Below are 24195 nucleotides of genomic sequence, written 5' to 3'. Positions count from 1 at the left end.
ACAAACACATCAGGTTGGGCACAGCCCCTTGTTCCCTGTGGGGCTCACAATCTCAATCCCCATTTTCCAGATGAGGAAACTGAGGCACAGAGAAGCGACTTACTCAAGGTCACACAGAAGATAAATGGTGGAGCCGGGGTTAGAATCCACGTCCTTCCAAATCCCAGGCCCGTGCTCTGTCCATTACGCCACATTACTGTCTTCTAGACTGTGAGCCCACTGTTGGGTAGCGACTGTCTCTATATGTTGCCAACTTGCACTTCCCAAGCGCTTAGTACAGCGCTCTGCACACAGTAAGCGCTCAATAAATACGATTGATTGATTGATTGATTACTGCTTTGTAAAGGTGTTTGAAATAGCTGCTCTCCCCTCCGCAGAGAAACCCAACAAAACATTTTCAATGTGTAAATATGTTTATGGGTGTGGTGATCCCACAATAAGCTGCCTTATTAATGACTGTTCGTGATCCCGCGAACAACAAGAAGGAAGAGACTGGCAAAGGCGCTGATGGACTCTACCTGAGACAGGTGATTGCACGGCATGGAGGGGGACGTGGCCTTCTCTCTCTGCTCTACCAGGTAACAGTCCTGGACCCATCCGTGACTGACACAGAGCCACAGCTGCTACATCTAAGGCAGATAAAAGACGGTTGTTTTGAGGCACGCAAAAGGGCACCTGGACATAGCTGAGAGGAGCAGAAGCATGTGGAGAAGCACTCCGAGAGCAGCACTGGAAAGCGGCAGAAGACAGTAGCACTTGGAAGCAGAAAGAAGAAGCATCGGCAGAATGGGCTCCTTTGACCCCAGGCTGGTATTGTACCCTTGGTGCAGTGGAGTGAATAAATGTGTGTGTGTGTCACTCCCTTGAACGCTGGTAAAACTAAGTAAAAAAAACTTTCTACATTGACCTTGGTGATCAGGGGTGTTGTTTGACTTCTCGTCCGTGTCACCGAGGCTCCCCTGTTCCAGGAAGGTCCCGGTTGGCATGAACCCGGGGCTCAATGGGCAGGAGTTGGCATATGTTACCAACTTGTACTTCCAAAGTGCTTAGTACAGTGCTCTGCACACAGTAAGCGCTCAATAAATATGATTGAATGAATGAATGGAGAGGTGAACAGCTTACGGGATCTGGATCAATTTTATGGGATTATTTAGTTTGAGGGCAATCTGAGACACTGGGGTTTGCTTTGGAAGAACCTTATAATAATAATAATAATAATAATGATGGTATTTGTCAAGTGCTTACTATGTGCCAAGCACTGTTCTAAGCGCTGGATTGAAACGGAAGCCAGTAACTCAGTGGGAATGAATGGATTCCAGGGGAGACTGTAGATGATGATGGTGTTTGTTAAGTGCTTACTATGTGTCAGGCACTGTACTAAGTGCTGGGGTGGATACAAGCAGTGTGGCTCACTGGAAAGAGCATGGGCTTGGGAGTCAGAGGCCTTGGGTTCAAATCCGGGCTCTGCCAACTGTCAGCTGTGTGACTTTGGGCAAGTCACTTAACTTCTCTGTGCCTCAGTTACCTCATCTGTAAAATGGGGATTAAGACTGTAAGCCCCATGTGGGACAACCTGATGACCTTAATAATGATGGTATTTGTTAAGTGCTTACTTTGTGCAAAGCACTGTTCTAAGTGCTGGGGGGATACAAGGTGATCAGGTTGTCGCATGTGGGGCTCACAATCTTAATCCCCATTTTACAGATGAGGTAACCGATGCACAAAGAAATTAAGTGACATGCCCAAAGTCACACAACTGGTAAATGGTGGAGCCGGGATTAGAACCCATGACCTCTGACTCCCAAGCCCGGGCTCTTTCCACTGAGCCACGCTGCTTCTTATCTTGTATCCTCCCCAGTGCTTAGAACAGTGCTTGAAAATAGTAAACGCTTAACAAGTGCCATCATTATTATTATTACAAGCAAATTGGGTTGGACACAGTCCCGGTTCTACATGATGCTCAGACTCTCAATCCTCATTTTACAGATGAGGGAACTGACGATCAAAGAAGTGAAGTGACAGCCAAGTGGTGGAGCCGGAATTAGAACCCGTGACCCGGGCGCTAGCCACTAGACCACACTGCCCCTTCGGCCTCCTCCAGAAGCTTGATGACTGGAGATGGAGGGGGTCTCCTCATTCGCCAAACCAGGCTCTCTAATCAGGGTCAGAGCCAGCGATGGATGAAAGAAGACAGTGTCAGTCATTCATTCAATAATATTTAATTGTATTTATTGAGCACTTACTGGGTGCAGAGCACTGTACTAAGCACTTCCCTCCTGAGACACAAACCGCTTTTAGCAGCAGGGAGGGTTTAGTTTTTCCAGAAGTTTTCTCCCTGATCTAACGGCAGCTGTGGTGTGTCTCAGCTGGGTCGTTTTCTCTGTTCACTGCTTTTTCCCCCTTGCAGGGCACATCAACATGTCTGTTGAGAAGCAGCGTGACTCAGTGTAAAGAGCGCGGGCTTGGGAGCCAGAGGTCATGGGTTCGAATCCCGCATCCCCCCACCTGTCTGCTGTGTGACCTTGGGCAAGCCACTTAACTTCTCTGTGATTCAGTTCTCTCATCTGTAACATGGGGATTAAGACTGTGAGCCCCACATGGGACAACCTGATCACCTTGCATTCCCCCAATGCTTAGAACAGTGCTTCACACGTAGTAAGCGCTTAACAAATACCAACATTATTATTATTATTAACTTAATTTATTCATTTATTTAACCTATTTATTTCTTTCTTTTAATGTCTGTCTCCCCCTCTAGACTGTCAGCTCATTGTGGACAGGAATGTGTCTCTTTGCTGATATATTTGTTCATTCATTCAATCAATCGTATCTATTAGGCACTTACTGTGTGCAGAGCACTGTCCTAAGCCCTTAGGAAAGTACACTACAATAAACAGGACTCTCCCAAGTGCTTAGTACAGTGCTCTGCACACAGCAAGTGCTCAATATACGATTGAATGAATGAATGAAATCAAACCTCGCTTATTCAAGCTCCTTATGGGCGGGGACCTGTCTCCTAATTCTGTTGTATCATCCTCTCCCAAGCACTTAGTACAGTGCTCTGCACAAAGTAACCACTCAATAAACTCATTCATCCATTCATTCATTCATTCAATCACATTTATTGAGCGCTTACTGTGTGCAGAGCACTGTACTAAGTGCTTGGGAAGTACAAGTTGGCAACATATAGAGACGGTCCCTACCCAACAACGGGCTCACAGTCTAGAAGGGGGAATAAATAACATTGATCGATGATGTCATCTGTTTCCTGCATTGCAGAAGAGGCCACTATGGGATCAATGGAAAGAGCCTGGTCTTGGGATTTAGAGGTCATGGGTTCTAATCCCAGCTCTGCCGCTTGTCAGCTGTGTGACTTTGGGCAAGTCACTTCACTTTTCTGTGCTTTGGTTCCCTCATCTGTAAAATGGGGATGAAAACGGTGAGCCCCCCGTGGGACAACCTGATCACCTTGTGTCCACCCGTGTTTAGAACAGTGTTTCACACATAGTAAGTGCTTAACAAATGCCATTATTATTCATTCTTATTATTTCTTATTATTATCGAAAAGTTTCTTGATGTTTATTGATAATAGTCTTTATTAAGCTTTTCCTGCACGCTAATCCCTGGAGTAGATACAAGGCCGGACTGGTCACAGTCCCTGTTCCACACAAGTTTCCCTGCCTAAGTAAACTGCCTAATTAATAAAAATAATAATAATAATGGTATTTCAATCAATCAGTCAATCAATCAATCACATTTATTGAGCCCTTACTGTGTGCAGAGCACTGTACTAAGTGCTTGGGAAGTACAATTTGGAAACATATAGAGACAGTCCCTACCCAACAGTGGGCTCACAGTCTAGAAGGGGGAGACAGAGAACAAAACCAAACATATTAACAAAATAAAATAAATAGAATAGATATGTACAAGTAAAATAAATAAATAGAGTAATAAATATGTACAAACATATATTTGTTACTTGCTTACTATTTGCCAAGCACTGTTCCAAGTGCTGGGGGAGATATAAGGTTATCAGGTTGTCTCAAGAGGGGCTCACAGTCTTAACCCCCATGTAGACACAGGGAAGTGAAGTGACTTGCCCAAAGTCACACAGCTGACAAGTGGCGGAGCTGGGATTAGAACCCATGACCTCTGACTCCCAAGCCTGGGCTCTTTCCATTAAGTCACACTGTTTCTCTTCATTCCCTCTACAACCCACCCGCATATTTGGCTCCCCTGATGCCAACCTTCTCACTGGGCCTCCATCTCAACTCATCTCATTAAGAAGCAGCATGGCTCAGTGGAAAGAGCCCGGGCTTTGGAGTCAGAAGTCATGGGTTCAAATCCCAGCTCTGCCAATTGTCAGCTGGGTGACTTTGGGCAAGTCACTTAACTTCTCCGGGCCTCAGAGACCTCATCTGTAAAATGGGGATGAAGCTGTGAGTCACCCATGGGACAACCTGATCACCTTGTGACCTGAACAGTGCTTTGCACATAGTAAGCACTTAATAAATGCCATATTATTATTATTATTATCCCTGTCATCGCCGACCTCTCACCCCCGTCCTGCCTCTGGCCTGGAATGATTGCCCTCTTCACATCCAACAGACGGGCACTCTCCCCCCTTCAAAGCTTCCTTGAAAGCCCATCTCCTCCAGGAGGCCTTCCCTGACTGAGCTCTCCTTTCCTCTTCTCCTACTTCCTTCTATGTTGCCATTGCATTTGGATTGCACCCTTTTCCCCCACCTCCCTCACCCCTACAGCACTTATGCTGTCCTTCCCAAGTGCTTAGTACAGTGCTCTGCACACAGTAAGCGCTTAATAAATACAATTGAATGAATGTCCATATCCACAATTTATTTATTAATGTTTGTCTTCCCTTCTAAACTGTAAACTCAATGTGGAAAGGGAACTTATTAATCAACTCTGTTATTTTGTACTGGTGCCAATCACTTCATTCATTCATTCAATCATATTTATTGAGCGCTTACTGTGTGCAGAGCACTGTACTAAGTGCTTGGGAAGTACACGTCATGGGCCTGGGGTTGACGGTGGGACAGGCGAGAAAGAGGCCCAGTGAGGAGGTGAGCAGCAGCAGAGGAGCGGAGGGTGCGGGCTGGGCTGTAGAAGGAAAGAAGGGAGGTGAGGTAGGAGGGGGTGAGGGGATGGAGAGCTTTGAAGCTGAGAGTGAGAAGTTTTTGCCTGATGCATAGGTTGACTGGTAGCCACTGGAGATTTTTGAGGAGGGGAGTAACATGCCCAGAGCGTTTCTGCGCAAAGATGATCCGGGCAGCAGCGTGAAGTATAGACTGAAGTGGGGAGAGACAGGAGGATGGGAGATCAGAGAGGAGGCTGGTGCAGTCATCCAGTCTGGATACGATGAGAGATTTAACCAGCAGTGTAGCGGTTTGGATGGAGAGGAAAGGGCCTGTGTTCTAATCCTCAGCCTCAGTGCCCTCCTCTTTAAAACAAGCATCCAATACTTATTCATTCATTCAATCGTATTTATTGAGCGCTTACTGTGTGCAGAGCACTGTACTAAGTGCTTGGGAAGTACAAATTGGCAATATAACAGTTAATCATACTCCCAAACTCAAAGCATACAGAATAAAAAGAACTGCGCAGAAGAAAGTTGCAGGACTACCTCTGGTCCTGTTTGAACCTACTTTCCATTTGGTTCACTCTGGACGCAGCTTCCGTAACAATGGTTACAGATTTTGAAGAACTTAAGGGTTGCAGCGAGAGCTGCAGATTCTGTCTCAAATATTGGTAACATCTATGCAAACTTTTGACTAATTAGTCAATTTATACTTACTCTCCCTCCTACTGAGATTGTGAGCTCCATGAGGGACATAGAATGTGTATCACCTGATTATTTTGTATCTACCCCAGCTCTCGGTATTCAGCGAGCATTTAACAAATACCCCAATTATGATTGTAAATAGAAAACAGAAAGAATTAAAAATTGGTGAATGGGACTTGAGGCTATTAATTTTGTTTTACAAGCATGCACCCAATAAGCAGCTTACATAGACTTCAATACCCTGTAATCAGATTAGTCACAGTATCTAAATCAGTATCTAAAATGGAGAATTAATAAATCAATCTGGCAGGGAGGGAAGAATATTTAATTATTACTGCAGCATTAATTGTCTATCAAAGGACAAGTTTGATTAGGCAGAAGTGTTCACAAGGGGTTTACCTTAAATTACACCCTGCTTCTTAATACTTAGATATTTGCTATCAAATTACCCTTTAAACATCCTTTTGCTGTAATTTACGAGGATCATTTCTCCTAAATTTAAGGCAGGATGATCTACATCTCCAATCACGTAAGAGTAGTTTCTGAAAATCTGCATTTGGCATATCATCAGTGGTACTTTGGGAGCATTCGCTCCGTAAAGAACACTGCACTTAGTGCTTGGGAGAATATAGTACAACAGAACTGGTAGTCATGTTTCCTGTCCACAGTGAGCTTACAGTCTAGAGAGGAAGACGAACCTTAATATACAAAAATAATTGAAGTTTAATTGTGGCGGAGGATGGGTGAATATCAAATGCCCAAAGGACACAGATTGAAGTGTGTAGCTGACACAGAAAGGAGAGGGAGACGGGGAAGAGAGGGCCTAATTGAGGACGGCTTCTTGGAGGAAATGTGACCTTAGTAATGCTTTGAAGGTGAAGAGAGTGGGGGTCTGGTGTCTATAGACAGGAAACCTGGAGGGAGTTCCAGGCCTGAGGGAGGCATCCAGAGTAAAACCTGAGCAGGTTTTGGCTGTTTCCAGTTAATCTGTTAAATTTCCCGTTGCAGTCTGGTTCCAATATTTCATTCTTTCATTCAATCGGATTTATCGAGCACTTACTGTGTGCAGATCACCGTACTAAGCACTTGGAAGAGTATCATATAACAGTAAACAGACACAAAGTCATAGTAGCCGTGTGAGCACATCTTAAGCATCAAGTCAAGAGAGGTAAGTCAGGTAAGGCCTCTTGGAGGAGGCGGGCCTTCAATAAGGCCTTGAAGGCGGGGAGAGAAATTATCTGTGGCTGTGAGAAGCAGTGTGGCTCAGTGGAAAGAGCAAGGACTTTGGAGTCAGAAGTCATGGGTTCATATCCCAGCTCTGCCACTTGTCAGCTGTGTGACTTTGGGCAAGTCACTTAACTCCTCTGTGCCTCAGTTACCTCATCTGTAAAATGGGGATGAAGACTGTGAGCCCCACGTGGGACAACCTGATCACCGTGTATCCCCTCAGTGCTTAGAACAGTGCCTTGCACATAGTAAGCGCTTAATAAATGTCATTATTATTATCTGTGGGATTTGAGGAGGGAGGGCTTTCCAGGCCAGAGATAGGATATAGGCCAGGGGTGGGCGGTGAGGCAGGTGAGATGGAGGCCCACTGAGATGTTAGCGGCACCAGAGGAGCGGATTGTGTGGGCTGGGATGGAGAGAGAAGGGAGGTGAGTTAGAAAGGGGCAAGGGAATTGAGTGTTTTAAAGCCAAGGAAGAAGAGTTTTGGTTCGATGCGGAGGTGGATGGCCAACCATTAGGTTTTTTTGAGGAGTGGGGAAACACGTTCTCAAAGTTTTTGGAGAAAAATGATCCAGGCAGCAGAGTGAAATATGGACTGGGGTGGGAGCTGAGAGGTCAAGAAGGATTAGGATGGAGTAGAGACCCTTTGGTTTTGGCAAGCAGGAGATCACTGGTGGTATATTTATTTGTACAGATTTATTATTCTATTTATTTTACTTGTACATATTTACCATTCTATTTATTTTGTTAATGATGTGCATATAGCTGTAATTCTATTTGTTTCTGACGACTTTGACACCTGTCTACATGTTTTGTTTTGTTGTCTGTCTCCCCCTTCTAGACTGTGAGCCGGTTGTTGGGTAGGGACCGTCTCTATATGTTGCCAACTTGTACTTCCCAAGCACTCTGCACACAGTAAGCACTCTGCACACAGTAAGCACTCAATAAATACGATTGAATGAATGAATAAATACGATTGAATGAATGAATGAATAAGATGGTCAGGTTGGACACAGTCCCTGTTCCACATAGGGCTCACAGTCTTCATCCCCATTTTACAGATGGGGATGAATACGATTGAATGAAGGAATGGTGAAGTCTGAGAGGGCAGTTTTTGTAGAGTGAAGGGGACAAAAGCCAGAATGAAGGGGGTTGAGGAGAAAATTGGAGGAGAGGAATTTGAGACAGAGGGTGTAGACAACTCGCTCAAGAAGTTTGGAGAGGAATGGTAGGATGGAGATGGGGCGATAACTGGAGGGAGCTGTGAGCTCAAGGGAGGGTTTTTTTTATGTTAGGGGAGACATGGGCGTGTTTGAAAGCAGTGGGGTTGAAGCCATTGGAGAACAAACAATTGAAGATGGCTGTTAGGGAGGGAAGAAGGAAAGGGGGCTAGTATTTTGACAAGGTGCAAAAAGGGGTCCGATGTGAAGCGGCATGGTTTAGGGGAAAGAGCATGGCCTTGGGAGTCAGAGATCATGGGTTCTAATTCCGACTCTGCCACTTGGCAGCTGTGTGACTTTGGGCAAGTCATTTCACTTCTCTGTGCCTCAGTTATCTTATCTGTAAAATGGGGATTAAGACTGTGAGCCCCACCTGGGACAACCTGATAATCTCGTGTCTCCCCCAGTGCTTAGAACAGTGTTTGGCACATAGTAAGTGCTTAACAAATACCATCATTAGTAGTGAAGCAGTGTGGCTCAGTGGAAAGAGCACGGGTTTTGGAGTCAGAGGTCATGGGTTCAAATCCTAGCTCCACCAACTGTCAGCTGTGTGACTTTGGGCAAGTTACTTAACTTCTCTGTGTCTCAGTTACCTCATCTGTAAAATGGAGATTAAAACTGTGAGCCCCCCGTGGGACAACCTGATCACCTTGTAACCTCCCTAGTGCTTAGAACAATGCTTTGCACGTAGTAAGCACTTAACAAATACCACTATTATTATTATTATTATATGTTCAGGTGGAGGGGGTGGATTTTGAGAGAAGGCAGGAGATCTCTATAGATACTGCTGAGAAAGATGGGGAAATTGAAGAAGTGCCAGGAGTGGGGAGGGATTGGGGAGGGTCAAGGGAGATTTTATGGAGCTCATGCCTGATAGTGTCAGTTTTCTTAATAAAGTAGATGACCAGGTCATTAGGAGCCAGGGATGGGGGAGGAGGGTGGACAGGGGTGTGAGGAAGGAGTTAAATGTCTGAAACAACTGGTGAGGGTGATGGGCATGGGTGTCGATAAGGCTGAAGAAATAATTTTGCTGGGCAAAGGAGAGATTAGGATTAAGGCACACAAGGATAAACTTGAAGTGGACAAAGTCGGCCTGATATTTTCGTTCCCTCCAGCAGCGCTCTGCAGCTCGTACACAGGAGCGAAGAACAAGGACTGTGGAGTTGATCCAAGGCTGTAGGTTAGTGGTACGAGATCAACAATGGGTTAGAGGAGATAGTGAGTTGAGTTCAGTAGAGAGGGTGGTGTTGAGAGCATCTGTTTGGTCATCCAGGGAAGGTAGTTTGACTGTAGAGGCTAAATGAGGCATGATGAGTTGAGAAAATTGGATGGGGTCAAAGGATCAGAGGTCCCTGTGGGGGGAATAGAACAGATTTATGGGGAGGAGGCATGTGGGAGAGAAGGCAAGTGAGGAGATTGTTGTCGGAGGAATTTCAGAGTAGGTGAGGGTAGAGAAGTGTAGTGGTTAGAGATGATGAGATTGAGTGTGTGTCCAAGTTGGTGAGTGGGTGAGGTGGGATGGAGCAGGAGGTCAATGGAGTTGAGAAGTAATAGCATGCGGGCAGCAGAAGGGTCATTGGGAACATCTATGTGGATACTGAAGTCCCCGTGTATCAAAGTGAAGATAAGCTAGAGAAGCAGTGTAGCTCTGTGTAAAGAGCCCGGGCTTTGGAGTCAGAGGTTATGGGTTCAATTCCTGTCCCTGCCACTTGTCAGCTGTGTGACTTTGGGCAAGTCACTTAACTTGTCTGTGCCTCAGTTACCTCATCATTTTCCTCTCCTCCTCCCCATCCCCCAAGCCTTACCTCCTTCCCCTCCCCACAGCACCTGTATATATGTTTTTTTCAGATTTATTACTCTATTTATTTTACTTGTGCATACTTACTATTCTATTTATTTTGTTAATGATGTGCATCTAGCTTTACTTTTTTTATTCTGATGACGACACCCGTCCACATGTTTTGTTTTGTAGTCTGTCTCCCCCTTCTAGACTGTGAGCCCGTTGCTGGGTAGGTACTGTCTCTATATGTTGCCAACTTGTACTTCCCAAGCGCTTAGTCCAGTGCTCTGCACACAGTAAGCACTCAATAAATACGATTGAATGAATGAATGAATGAATGAATGAATAAAATGGGGATTAAGACTGTGAGCTCCACGTGGGACAACCTGATCACCCTGTAACCTCCCCAGCGATTAGAACAGTGCTTTGTACATAGTAAGTGCTTAATAAATGCCATTATTATTATTAAAGTGGACATGGAAAAAGAGAGAAGGAATGTAAGAAAGGGATCAAACTGGTTAAAGAAGTTGGAGGTGGGACCTGGGGTTCGGTAGATGACCTTTTTTAGAATCTGGAGGGGTGGTAGAGGCGGATTATATGGGCTTCATAGGACGGGAAAGAAGGGGATGCAGGAGGTGGAATGGTGCCAGAAAGAAGCCGAAACCTTCTCCTTCCCCAGTGAGTCTGAGGGAGAGGGAGAAGATGAGGCTCCCTCATGAGAGAGCAGTAAGGATGACTGTGTCATCTGGAGAGAGCCAGGTTTCAGTGATGGTGAGGAGGAGGAGAAAATGGGACAGGAACAGGTCAAAGATGAAAGGAAGCTTATCTATGATGGAGCGGGAGGTCCAGAGGTTGCACTTGGGTGAGGCAGTGTCAGGGGTTTGGGAGGAGGAGATAGCGTGAGGGTGGGGTGAGGCGGGGTTGGATGGGAGTGAGTTAACAGGGCCCAGACTGGAGGGAGGAGGATGAGGGGTGGAGATAGGACAGGATAATAATAATAATAATAATGATGGCATTTGTTAAGCGCTTACTATCTGCCAAGCACTGTTCTTAGCACTGGGGAAGATACAAGATGATCAGGTTGTCCCACAGGGGGCTTGCAGTCGTAATCCCCATTTTACAGATGAGGTAACTGAGGCACAGAGAAGTTAAGTGACTTGCCCAAAGTCACACGGCTGACAACTGGTGGAGCCGGGATATGAACCCATGACCTCTGACTCCCAAGCCCGTGATCTTTCCATTGAGGATGACAGGGATGGGGAGGGGAGATGGGATGGGCTGACTGGAGAGCAGGGATTGAGGGGTTACGGTGCGGTCGGTGAAGTTTAAACCTTGTAGGTGAGGTAAAAGACAGCAATAACTATTTAATCTAGTGATACACCAAGGAGATGGTTGAATACTCCTTGGTTCCTCGAGGGTGAAGAGGTCAGTGTTTAGGAGAACCCTGAGGTGATGGTTAAATTGTCCTTGGGCCCCTGAGCATGAAGAGGCCCACGGTTAGGATAAAATAGGCTGGGTTGGACCAAGCCTGGGCCCTGCTGATAGACATAGTGAGCGGGGACCAGGGCCGACGTCGGACCACGTTTACCTGAGATTTTTCTGGATTCCTCTGGGCCCGTCCAACTTGAGGGATGCCCTTTAAAGACCTTCCCTGACGATGGCCCGGGCCCAGAACCCAGAATTCCCACTTCCCAGAGCAGGATTTGATCCATGCTACCCCCCGCAGAGTTCCTCGCCTCTCTCTCTTAGGCTCCCGGGACCATCGAGCAGCAAGATGGAACCAACCCCCGCCCTCCGGCCCGTCCCATTCACCAGGATGCAGACACCGTTCCCTCACGGCATCTGGGAGTGCCTGCTCCAGGCAGGCCTCCTTTATTCCACGGCCCTTGACCTCCAAACCTTCAGGGCTTTGGGTGGGGCGGGGGCGGGCGCGAGGAAGTCCCGGGGGGGCCGGAGGCGGGGGCCGGTGGGCCTCAGCTCGGCCAGGAGCCTGGGCCAGTTGAGGGTGGTGCGCGTGACTGGGAGGGCCCTCCGCAAGTCCTTCCGCAGCAACGTCTCCGCCAGGGCCCGCAGCTGGTCCAGCAAGGCCTCCTGGAACTCGCCCTCTTCCTCCTCCAGCACCCTCATCACCTGGCTCACCAGTTGGCAGCGGCCCACGGCCCCCACCGTCCGGTCCACCTCCTTGCGGGCCCCGAGGTGGACGTTGGCGTCCTTGAAGGCGTGGGCCCGGATGCGGAGGGTGCCCGACAGCTGGGCCGCCAAGGGCCCCGGGGTCACCGTCCAGGTGGACGTCCAGGCGGCGTTCCAGGGCCCCGTCGACCGGTGGCTGTGGTTCTCCACGCAGGCCACCAGGACCGGGCGGCCCCCCACGGATTTCCGGAACACGGCCCAGCGTCCGGAGGGGAAGCGGGACCGGACGTAGGCGCCCACGGCCTCGGAGAGGGCCGCTCTCAGGCCCTCTCCTTCGTCCTGCAGGAGGCCGTGGCCGTAGACCGCCCGCGCGCCGAGGCCCAACTGGTCCAGCACGAAGGACAGTCGGCTTTCAGGGTCCAGGAAGCCGTGGGGGCCGAGGTCGTTGAAGCGGGTCAGCAGGAGCCAATGGCCTTCGACCTGGACTGGCGTCAGGTGGTCCTTGTGGTGGCGGGCGGCCAGGCGGGGCCCCAGGGCCCGCAGCAGCTGCTCGTCCCGGAGCAGGACACGGAGGTCGGCCAGAACAGCCGGGAATTCGCCGGGAGGGGCCTGCCCCAGCAGACTCTCGGCCACCCGCTCTCTGGCCTCCAGGCTCAGTCCTTCATCCCCGCAGTCTTCGGGCATCTTGAGACGACTTGGCGAGAGGGGAGGGGAGGCCTGACCCAGAGCAGCTCCGGCCTTCGTCCCTCTGCTGAGGTCACAGAGAGAAGTGGGCTGGGGGTGGGGGGTGGGGGGGACACTGGAACTCCCAGAGTGTCACAATATACACTCCACCAACTCTCAGTCCGACCATCAACCCAGGCTCACGGGAGGGATTGGAGGTAAGTGCGTGGGGGCAAGATGGGAGCATGGGTGGGACGGAACGGAGCATGCTGGGTGCCAACTTTTGTCCCGGCAGGGTCTGGGACAAAGAGGGTGAAGGTCTTAGGGGGAGTCAGGGCCCTCACTGTGTCAGACCCTAGGAGTCATGGGTATCTAATGGGTGTACCCTGGCAGTGATAACAGACTCATTTAATCATATTTATTGAGTGCTTACTGTGTGCAGAGCACTGTACTAAGCTCTTGGGGAGATGTTATGGGGGTAAATAATGGGGGAAACCAGTGGGGGTATAATGGGGGAACTAATGGGGGTGTAATGACTGTAACTATGAGGGTATAACAGGGGATCGATGGGATATAATGGAGGCATCTAATGGAGTATAATGGGGATACCAATGGGGGGTAACTAATGGGAGGTATAATGGAGGTAACCAATGTGGGTATTGATAGGGGTAACTAATAACGGAGGTACAATGGGGGTAACCAATAAATGATGGAGGTGTAGTTGGTTCTAATCCCGGCTCTGCCACTTATGAGCTGTGTGACTTTGGGCAAGTCACTTCACTTCTCTGGGCCTCAGTTACCTCATCTGGAAAATGGGGATTAAGACTGTGAGCCCCATGTGGGACAAGCTGATTACCCTGTATCTATCCCAGTGCTTAGAGCAGTGCTTGGCACATAGTAAGTGATTAGCAAATACCATTACTATTCTTCTAGACTGTGAGCCTGTTGTTGGGTAGGGATTGTCTTTGTTGCCAAATTGTACTTTCCAAGCACTTGGGATAGTGCTCTGCACACAGTAAGTGCTCAATAAATATGACTGAATAAACGGAGGTGATCAAAGGGGATATGGATGGGAGAAGTGATTCGGGTAACTGTATTTCTATTTATCCCTGTTTACTTGTTTTGATGTCTGTCTCCCCTCTTCTAGACTGTAAGCCTGCTGTGGGCAGGGATTGTCTCTCTATTGCTGAATTGTGCTTTCCAAGGACTTACTATAGTGTTCTGCACACAGTAAGCACTCAGTAAATGCAACTCATTCATTCATTCAATCGTATTTATTGAGCGCTTACTGTGTGCAGAGCACTGTACTAAGCACTTCGGAAGTTCAAGTTGGCAACACATAGAGACAGTCCCTACCCAACAACGGGCTCACAGTATAGAAGAGGGAGACAGACAACAAGACAAAATATATTAACAAAATAAAACAAATGGAATAGCAAATATGTACAAGTAAAATAAATAGAGTAATAAATCTGTACAAACATATATTCTGGTGCTGTGGGGAGGGGAAGGAGGTAGGGCTAGCGGAGATGGGGAGGAGGAGAGGAAAAAGGGGGCTCAGTCTGGGAAGGCCTCCTGAAGGAGGTGAGCTCTCAGTAGGGCCTTGAAGGGAAGAAGAGAGCTAGCTTGGTGAATGTGCGGAGGGAGGGCATTCCGGGCCAGGGGGAGGACGTGGGCCGGGGGTCGATGGCGAGACGGATGAGAACAAGGTACAGTGAGGAGGTTAGCGGCAGAGGAGTGGAGAGTGTGGGCTGGCTGGAGAAGGAGAGAAGGGAGGTGAGGTAGGAGGGGGCGAGGGGATGGACAGCCTTGAAGCCGAGAGTGAGGAGTTTTTGCTTGATGCGTAGGTTGACTGGTAGCCACTGGAGATTTTTGAGGAGGGGAGTAACATGCCCAGAGCGTTTCTGCACAAAGATGATCCGGGAAGCAGTGTAAAATATGGAGTGAAGTGGGGAGAGACAGGAGGATGGGAGATCAGAGAGGAGGCTGATGCAGTAATCCCGTCGGGATAGGATGAGAGATTGAATCAGCAGGGTAGCGGTTTGGATGGAGAGGAAAGGGCAGATCTTGGTGATGTTGCGGCGGTGAGACCAGCAGGTTTTGGTGACGGATTGGATGTGAAGGGTGAATGAGAGAGCAGAGTCGAGGATGACTCCAAGGTTGCTGGCTTGTGAGACGGGAAGGATGGTAGTGCTGTCTACAGTGATGGGAAAGTCAAGGAAAGGCCAGGGTTTGGGAGGGAAGACAAGGAGTTCAGTCTTGGACATGTTGAGTTTTAGGTGGTGGGCAGACATCCAGATGGAGATGTCCTGAAGGCAGGAGGAGACCTGAGCCTGAAGGGAGGGAGAGAGAGCAGGGGCAGAGATGTAGATTTGGGTGTCATCAGCATAGAGATAACAGTTGAAGCCGTGGGAGCGAATTGGGTCACCGAGGGAGAGAGTGTAGATAGAGAACAGAAGGGGACCAAGAACTGACCCTTGAGGAACCCGTACAGTAAGGGGATGGGAGGGGAAGGAGAAGCCCACAAAGGAGACTGAGAATGAACGGCTGGAGAGATAAGAGGAGAACCAGGAGAGGATGGAGTCTGTGAAGCCAAGGTTGGATAGCGTGTTGAGGAGAAGAGGGTGGTCCACAGTGTCGAAGGCAGCTGAGAGGTCGAGGAGGATTAGGACAGAGTATGAGCCGTTGGATTTGGCAAGCAGCAGGTCATCGGTGACTTTTGAGAGGGCAGTTTTGGTGGAGTGTAGGGGATGGAAGCCAGATTGGAGGGAGTCAAGGAGAGAGTTGGCATTGAGTAATTTGAGGCAGTAGGTGTAGATGACTCGTTAAAGGAGTTTGGAAAGGAATGAATTGAACGAATGAATGAATGAATGAATAATGGAGGTAACCTAAGAGGGTATGATAGGGTAACTAATGGGGGTCATAACTAATGAGCTATGGGGGGGAACAGAGGGGTGCTATTAGGTGAATAAGAGATGGTGGTAGTTGGGTTGCTGTAGGGGAAGTGGGCACTGAGCAACTAACCCCAGGATGTCCTTCTAAGCTCTCACCTTGAGTGATAGTGTGAATGTCAAGGGACTTGAGGATTGGGAGTCTTAAGGAGAGGGAGAGAGAGAGAGAGAGAGAAAGAGAGAGAGAGAGACAGCAAGAGAGAGCAAGAGACATGAAGAGAGGGAGAGCAAGAGAGACAGCAAGAGAGTGCAAGAGGCAGGGAGAGGGAGACGGAGAGAGACAGCAAGAGAGAACAAGAGACACAGAGAAAGGGAGAGCGAGAGAGACAGCAACAGAGTGCAAGAGACAGGGAGAGGGAGAGGGAGAGAAACAGCAAGAGAGAGCAAGAGACATAGAGGGAGAGCAAGAGAGTGAGAAAACTCAAGAGACATAAAGAGAGAGGGAGCAAGAGACTGTGAGAGAGCAGGAGACAGAGAGAGGCAGAGTGAGAAAGTGAGAGAGAATGAGACAAAAAGGGAGAGCGAGAGAGACAGCAAGATAAATGTTGATCATGATGACAGTCTTAAGCCTTTACTATGTGCCAGGCACTATTCTAAGCACTTGGGTGGGTACAAGCTAACAGGATTGGACACAGCTCCTGCCCACATAGGGCTCACAGTCTTAATTCCCATTTTACAGATGAGGGAACTGAGGCCCAGAGAAGTGAAGTGACTTGCCAAGGTCACAAAGCAGACAAATGGCAGAGCTGGGATTAGAACCCCAGGTCCTTCAGGCTCCCAGGCCATGCTGCTCCTGATGGAGAGTGAGAGAGACAGCCAGAGAGTGGAAGAGATAGAGAGAGAAGGGGGCCCGGCGTGGTTGGCGGTGAATGGGATGGGGTTGGGGAAGCCAGTGGGGGAGACCCGACGCCGATGATGTCGTCTTCTTCCCTCTGTCCAGCGCTGCCAGACACCCGCGGCCCCCGTGAGCGGAAGACCACCGGAGGGACCATGAGCAGCAGGGAGAAGGAGTGATCTCTCCTACCCCTCACCCCCTAGCCCCGTCCTCACCACACACAGAGGAGGAGGAAGAGGAACAGCACAACACAGCTGGGCAGGGTGAAATGGAGGCCAAATATCCACCCAGTAGCCTCTTGGCCCACCATGTCCCTTGCTTAGCCTTCCTCTCTGGGCTCCTCCCCTTCCCCCCGCCAACCCCTCAACCTTCCCCATGGTGGCGGCTCCTCCTCTTCCTCCTTTTTCCTCCTCCTCCTTCTCTTTCCTCCTCCCCCTCCTCCTCTTCTTCTTTGTCCCAAGTCAGATCTGGAACACCCAAGACCCATCTATAGTAATAATAATAACTGTGGTATTAGTTGAGCGCTTACTGTGGGTCAGATACCGTACTAAGCGCTGGGTTGGATACAAGTAAATCAGGATGGACACAGCCCCCATCCCATATGGGGCTCACAGTTTCAATCTCCATTTTACAGAGGAGGTACTCTTGTAAATTCTGTAAACTCTAACTCCGTAAGAGAAGCAAGGAAACTTGCCCAAGGAAATGGTGGAGCCGGGATTAGAACCCATGACCTTCTGATTTCCAGGCCTGTGTTCTATCCATTGCACGATGCAGCTTCTGTATAGTAATAATAATAATAATAATATTGGAATTTGTTAAGTGCTTACTATATGCCAAACACTGTCCTAAGCATTGGGGTAGATACAAGATAATCAGGTTGTCCCACGTGGGGCTCACAGTCTTCATCCTCATTCTACAGATGAGGTAACTGAGGTCCAGAGAAGTGAAGTGACTTGCCCAAGGTCACACAGCTGACAATAATAATAGTAATAATAATGACAATGGCATTTATTAAGCACTTACTATGTGCAAAGCACTGTTCTAAGCGCTGGGGAGGTTACAAGGTGATCAGGTTGTCCCACGGGGGGCTCACAGTCTTAACTCCCATTTTACAGATGAGGTAACTGAGGCACAGAGAAGTGAAGTGACTTGCCCAAAGTCACGCAGCTGACAAGTGGCAGAGGTGGAATTAGAACCTATGACCTCTGACTCCCAAGCCCGGGCTCTTTCCACTAAGCCACGCTGCTTCAGTAGTAGTACTGGAATGTACTGAACATCCACTAGGAACTATGGGCTGTACTGAACATTTGGGAAAGTACACTAGAAGCCTGGGATATATTCCTCGCCCACAAGAAGCTTCCACTCTAATGGGGAAGGCAGATATTAAAAGATTTACAAAGGCAAATTTTATAACCAGGATTGGGTTTTGGCACCCCTCTAGTAATGGAGGGAGGGGCAGCTTGAGAGGTCAAGCAATTGGCTGTTGTTGGAGGAGATGAGCCCTCAATAAGTCTTTGAAGGAGGGGAGAGTCAGTGTCTGTGGGATTTGAGGAGGGAGGGGGTTTCAGGCCAGAGGCAGGACGTGGGCCAGGGGTGAGGGGTGAGACGGAGGCCCAAGGAGAAGGTTAACGGCAGCAAGGAAGCAGAGTGTGCGGGCTGGGCTGGAGAAGGAGAGAAGGGAGGTGAGGTAGGAGGGGGCAAGGGGATGGACAGATTGAAAGCCAGTGGTGAGGAGTTTTTTTTGATATGGAGGTGTTTAGGCAACCACTGGAGATTTTTGAGGAGGTGGATGGCGTGCCCAGAATGATTCTGTAGAAAGATGATCCAGGCAGCAGAGTGAAGTATGGACCAGAGTGGGGAAAGACAGGAGGTTGGGAGGTCAGCAAGGAGCTGATGTGGTAATCCAGGGGGGATACGATGAGTGATTGTATTCCTGTGGTAGCAGTTTGGTTGGAGAGGAAAGGACGGATTTTTTAGCGATGTTGTGAATGTGGGACTGACGGAATTTGGTTACAGACTGAAGATGTGTGTTGAATGAAAGAGAGGAGTCAAGGGTAACACCAAGATTATGGGCTTGTGAGACAGGAAGGATGGTGGGGCCGTTTACAGTGATGGGAAAGTCAGGGAGAGGACAGGATTTGGGTGGGAAGATACAGTGTTCTGTTTTGGACATATTAAGTTGAGGTGACGGGAGGACAGCCAAGCAGAGGTGTCTTGAAGGCAGGAAGAAATGCGAGACTGCAGAGAGGGAGGGAGATCAGGGCAGGAGATGTAGATGTGGGGAGCATCTGCATAGGGATAATAATAATAATAATAATAATAATGGCATTTATTAAGTGCTTATGATGTGCAAAGCACCACAGTGTGGCTCAGTGGAATGAGCCCGGGCTTTGGAGTCAGATGTCATGGGTTCAAATCCCGGCTCTGCCACTTGTCAGCTGTGTGTCTATGGGCAAGTCACTTAACTTCTCTGGGCCTCAGTTACCTCATCTGTAAAATGGGGATTAAGCTGTGAGCCCCACATGGGACAACCTGATCACCTTGTAAACTCCCCAGCGCTTAGAACAGTGCTTTGCACATAGTAAGCGCTTAATAAATGCCATTATTATTATTATATTATTATTATAAAGCACTGTTCTAAGCACTGGGGAGGTTGCAAGGTGATCAGATTGTCCCATGTGGGGTTCATAGTCTTAATCCCCATTTTACAGATGAGGTCACTGAAGCATAGAGAAGTAAAGTGACTTGCCCAAAGTCACACAGCTGACAATTGGCGGAGCCGGGATTTGAACCCTTGACCTCTGACTCCAAAGCCCATGCTCTTTCCACTGAGCCATGCTGCTCAGGACCCCTGCCCCTAATGAGGACCCCTGCCCCCAGCTGGTAGAGGGAGGTGGAGAAGAGAGGAGGGAGAGAGAGGGAAGCCATCGCATAGCCTACAGGAAAGACCCAGGCTTGGAAGTCAGAGGACCTGGGTTCTGATCCCTGCTCCATTGCTTGCCTGTCTTGTGACCTTGAGCAAGACACTTCACTTCTACGGACCTCAGTTTCCTCATCTGGAAAGTGGGAATTCAATTCCCAATTCCCACTTCCTACTGAGAATGTGAACCCTAAGAGGGACAGGGACTGGCCTGACCTGATGACCTTGTATAATAATGACGATAATAATAATGATGGTATTTGTTAGATGCTTACTATGTACCAGGCACTGTTCTAAGCACTGGGGTACATGCAAGGTAACCAGGTTAGACACAGTCCCTGTCAATCAATCAATCAATCATATTTATTGAGCGCTTACTGTGTGCAGAGCACTGTACTAAGTGCTTGGGAAGTACAAGCTGGCAACAAATAGAGACAGTCCCTACCCAACAGTGGGCTCACAGTCTAGAAGGGGGAGACAGAGAACAAAACCAAACATACAACAAAATAAAATAAATAGAATAGATAGGTACAAGTAAAATAAATAAATAGAGTAATAAGTATGTACAAACATGGGCCTCACAGTCTTAATCCTCATTTTATAGATGACGCACCTGGGGCCCAGAGAAGTGAAGCTCACTTCTCAGGTCAGACAGCAGACAGTGTGGCTTAGTGGAAAGAGCCCGGGCTCGGGAGTCAGAGGTCATGGGTTCTAATCCCGGCTCCGCCACTTATCAGCTTGGTGACTTTGGACAAGTCACTTCACTTCTCTGTGCCTCAGTTAGCTCATCTGTAAAAAGGGGATTAAGACTGTGAGCCCCATGTGGGACAAGCTGATTGCCTTGTATCTACCCCAGCGCTGAGCCTCTGTCTTGAGTCGTGAGGATGGAGACCCTGTGTGGAGGAGTTGATACTAGTGCCAGTGGCTTGCTTGGGGGGGCGGTCACACTTTCGGATCCCTGTCTGTCATGTAACTGCTGGGGATGGAGCGCAACGAGCATATTGACAGGCAGGGGTGAAGTACTTGCGGAGGGATTTGAGTGAGCCCAGGCCCTGCTGACGGACTCGGTGACCACGACCCACAGCAACATCAAGGTGAGAAGCTGCATGGCGTAGTAGATAGAGCCTGGGCCTGCGAAGCAGAAGGTCATGGGTTCTAATCCCAGCTCCACCACATCTGCTGTGTGACATTGCACAAATCACTTCACTTCTCTGGGCCTCAGTGATCTCATCTGTAAAATAGGGATTGGGAATGTGAGCCCCACGTTTTGTTTTGTTGTCTGTCTCCCCCTTCTAGACTGTGAGCCTGTTACTGGGTAGGGACCGTCTCTATATGTTTCCGACGTACTTCCCAAGCATTTGGTACAGTGGTCTGCACCCCGTAAGTGCTCAGTAAATATGATTGAATGAATAAATGACAAGGGACTGTATCCAACCCGATTTGCTTGTATCCATCCCAGCGTTTAGTACAGTGCCTGGCACATAGTAAGCACTTAACAAATAATACTATTATTATTATTATTATCATCAGGCTAGAGAATTGGGACACAGTGGCTGATACTTTCTGCCACCACTACAGTCTTGGCACTGGGGCAGACGATGACTCTTCCTCTTTTCAAACCTTATTGAAGACTTAACTCCTCCAAGAAGCCTTCCCTCACTAAGCCCCCCTTTTCTCTTCTCCCTCTCCCTTCTGTGTCGCCCTGACTTGATCCCTTTATTCCTGCCCCCACCCTTTCAGTCCATATCTGCAATTTTTTGTTTCTGTTACTATCCGTCTCCTTCTCTAGACCATACACTCGTTGTGAGCAGAAAATGTGTCTGTTCTATTGTACCCTCCCTAGCTCAAAGTACAGTGTTCTGCCCACAGTAAGCAGTCAATAAATACAACTGATCAATAAATACAATTGATTCTGACTGAGAGGCACTGAACGGAGCTAGGAGCGAGAATAAAGATCCTCAAACTTTTAGCACTTCAAAGTCTGCCAGACACCTCCAAGCTTCTCCTGATCCACTCTCTCCTGGAAGCCCCTTCCCTTTTCTGCCCCCAGACTCAAAATCAAAAATTGTCTTCCCAGGGCCTGTTTGCCACCCCCTTTGATTTCATTCTCTGCTTGCACGATTAGAATCCTTCTTTATCCCTGAATTTCTCATCTTCCTTAGCTGCCTCTTCTTAGGTGGTTTTTATCCATCATCCAGGATGATTTTAGATCAGGCAGAATTAACCTCGACAGGACCATGAAACTGCTGGAGAAACTGAAAATCCCGTGCGACTACGCTCACGTGAAATACATCTTTAAGGTGAGAAAATAGAATTTTTAAAATGAGCGTTTGAAGGACTTATTCTGGTGGGTCTAGGGACTTGGCCTGCTCTGGGCTGAACTTAAGCAGGGTGAGAAGCAACGTGGCCTAATGGAAAGAGCTCGGGACTGGGAATCAGATAATAATAATAATAATGATGATGATGGCATTTATTAAGCGCTTACTATGTGCAAAGCACTGTTCTAAGCGCCGGGGGAGATACAAGGCGATCAGGTTGTCCCACGGGGGGCTCACAGTCTTAATCCCCATTTTACAGATGAGAGAACTGTGGCACAAAGAAGTTAAGTGACTTGCCCAAAGTCACACAACTGACAAGTGGTGGAGCCGGAATTTGAACCCATGACCTCTGACTCCAAAGCCCAGGCTCTTTCCACTGAGCTCGCTGCTTCTAATCCCGGCTCCTCTGCTTGTCTGCTGTGCGACCTTGTTTAAGTCACTTTGCTTCTCTGGGCTTCAGTTTCCTCATCCCCGATCTGGGTATTCAGTCCCTGTTCTCCCTCCTATTTAGATTCTGAGCCCCATGAGGGACCTAATAACCTTGTAATCTACCCCAGTACTTATTACAGTGCTTAGCACATAGTAAGTGTTTAGCAAATACCACAATTATCATTATTATCCTAATTATTAATAATAACCTGGAGATGAGCAAATGGACGAGTGAGGCAGATGTAGTGACAAATTCCTCGGTGATGATGAAAGATCTACCGACTGTCACACTGTTCTTTCCCAAGCGCTCAGTACAGAGCACTCTACATAAGGTAAGTGTTCAATAAATATGACTGATTGACTGATGTATGTCATGGGGACCTCTGATAATAATAATAATAATAATAATGTTGGCATTTGTTAAATGCTTACTATTTATGAAGCCCTGTTCTAAGTGCTGGGGGGGGGATACAAGGTCATCAGGTTGTCCCATGTGGGACTCACAGTCTTAATCCCCATTTTACAGATGAGGTAACTGAGGCTCAGAGAAGTGAAGTGACTTGCCCAAAGTCACACAGCAGACGTGGCGGAGCCGGGATTAGAACCCATGACCTCTGACTCCCAAGCCCGGACTCTTTCCACTGTGCCACGCTGCTTCTCTACCAGACCAATTCCAAAGAGGAAGCCTGGAGACACAGCAGCAGTTAGGAACCTGGCTTTGGACAAAAGACCGAAACTTTTTATTTTTCTGAACTATGGTGAAAATAATCATTTCCTCTTCTCGTCATAAAATACAAAAGAACAGGCATGCATCTCAATTAATATCATTTAATAATAAAAAAACCTCATCTTTTCCACCCATTCATCCAATCGTGTTAGGCCATGCACCTCACTGCCCCTTGCTGTTTGGAGAAGTTGACATTTCTCCTCTACTGATCCTTTTTTCCCCATTTATCCTCCAGGATATTATTCTAGTCAGCATCCACAGTGAAGGATTAGGACTCAGAAATGACTTATGCATCTTTCATAAGGTCTTTAATTCCACAGGAAGTTCTTATCTGATCTATTTTGGGAACAATAAAGCATCTCGGTGCACTAACGAAAAACGTAGCTGATATTGGAGACCGTAGAGCTAAAGGAACCCACTGGGTAGTTGGAATTGTTTTCTCCAGAGGAGAATGGGTGGTTTATGAACACTTGGTCCACTATCAATATTTTGAAGAAAATTTTGTTTCAGTAAATAATGAGACAACAAATGCTCAGAGTGATGGAAGACCCCTTCAGATAAAATTCTTCACTGTCCTTGCCCATTGAAAGTTGTCAGATCTGTTGCATTTATTGAGAGCTATGTGCAGAGCACAGTACTACTACTACTACTAATAATAATGTTGGTATTTGTTAAGCACTTACTATGTGCCAAGCACTGTTCTAAGCGCTGGGATAGATATAAGGTTATTAGGTTGTCCCACTTGGGGCTCACAGTCTTGATCCAGCACTTACGATTGGATGAATGGGTGGAAAAGATGAGGTTTTTTTATTATTAAATGATATTAATTGAGATGCATGCCTGTTCTTTCGTATTTTATGACGAGAAGAGGAAATGATTATTTTCACCATAGTTCAGAAAAATAAAAAGTTTTGGTCTTTTGTTCGAAGCCAGGTTTGTAACTGCTCACATCCAAGCCGTCACCAAAACCTGCCTGTCTCACCTCTGCAACATTGCCAAGATCCACCCTTTCCTCTCCATCCAAACCGCTACCCTGCTCGTTCAAGCTCTCATCCTATCCCATCTGGATTATTGCATTAGCCTCCTCTCCGATCTCCCATTCTCCTGTCTCTCCCCACTTCAATCCATACTTCACGCTGCTGCCCGGATTGTCTTTGTCCAGAAGCGCTCTGGGCATGTTACTCCCCTCCTC

The 24195-nt window shown here is 47.9% G+C and overlaps 2 protein-coding genes across 2 annotated transcripts in view; one reads left to right on the top strand and one right to left on the bottom strand.

The window, feature by feature from the left end:
• Positions 1–11870: 11870 nt before the first annotated feature.
• On the bottom strand, positions 11871–12899 carry CAPZA3 (capping actin protein of muscle Z-line subunit alpha 3). Its single transcript, XM_038741851.1, has one exon. It carries the CDS (start codon positions 12842–12844, stop codon positions 11903–11905), a length of 942 nt encoding a protein of 313 aa, XP_038597779.1. The 5' UTR covers positions 12845–12899; the 3' UTR covers positions 11871–11902.
• Positions 12900–12969: 70 nt separating this feature from the next.
• The window catches only part of PLCZ1 (phospholipase C zeta 1), a 97859-nt gene continuing 86633 nt past the window's right edge, over positions 12970–24195 (top strand). Inside the window, exons 1-3 of the mRNA XM_038771419.1 lie at positions 12970–13041; positions 16715–16888; positions 21706–21829. Of these exons, the coding sequence (XP_038627347.1) occupies positions 16878–16888; positions 21706–21829 (135 nt within the window). The 5' untranslated portion in view covers positions 12970–13041; positions 16715–16877. The remainder of the gene's footprint in view (positions 13042–16714; positions 16889–21705; positions 21830–24195) is intronic.

The sequence above is a fragment of the Tachyglossus aculeatus genome, chromosome 2 (genome assembly GCF_015852505.1).
Source record: "Tachyglossus aculeatus isolate mTacAcu1 chromosome 2, mTacAcu1.pri, whole genome shotgun sequence".
Taxonomy (NCBI): domain Eukaryota; kingdom Metazoa; phylum Chordata; class Mammalia; order Monotremata; family Tachyglossidae; genus Tachyglossus; species Tachyglossus aculeatus.
This window is presented reverse-complemented; position numbering and strand designations above follow the sequence as displayed.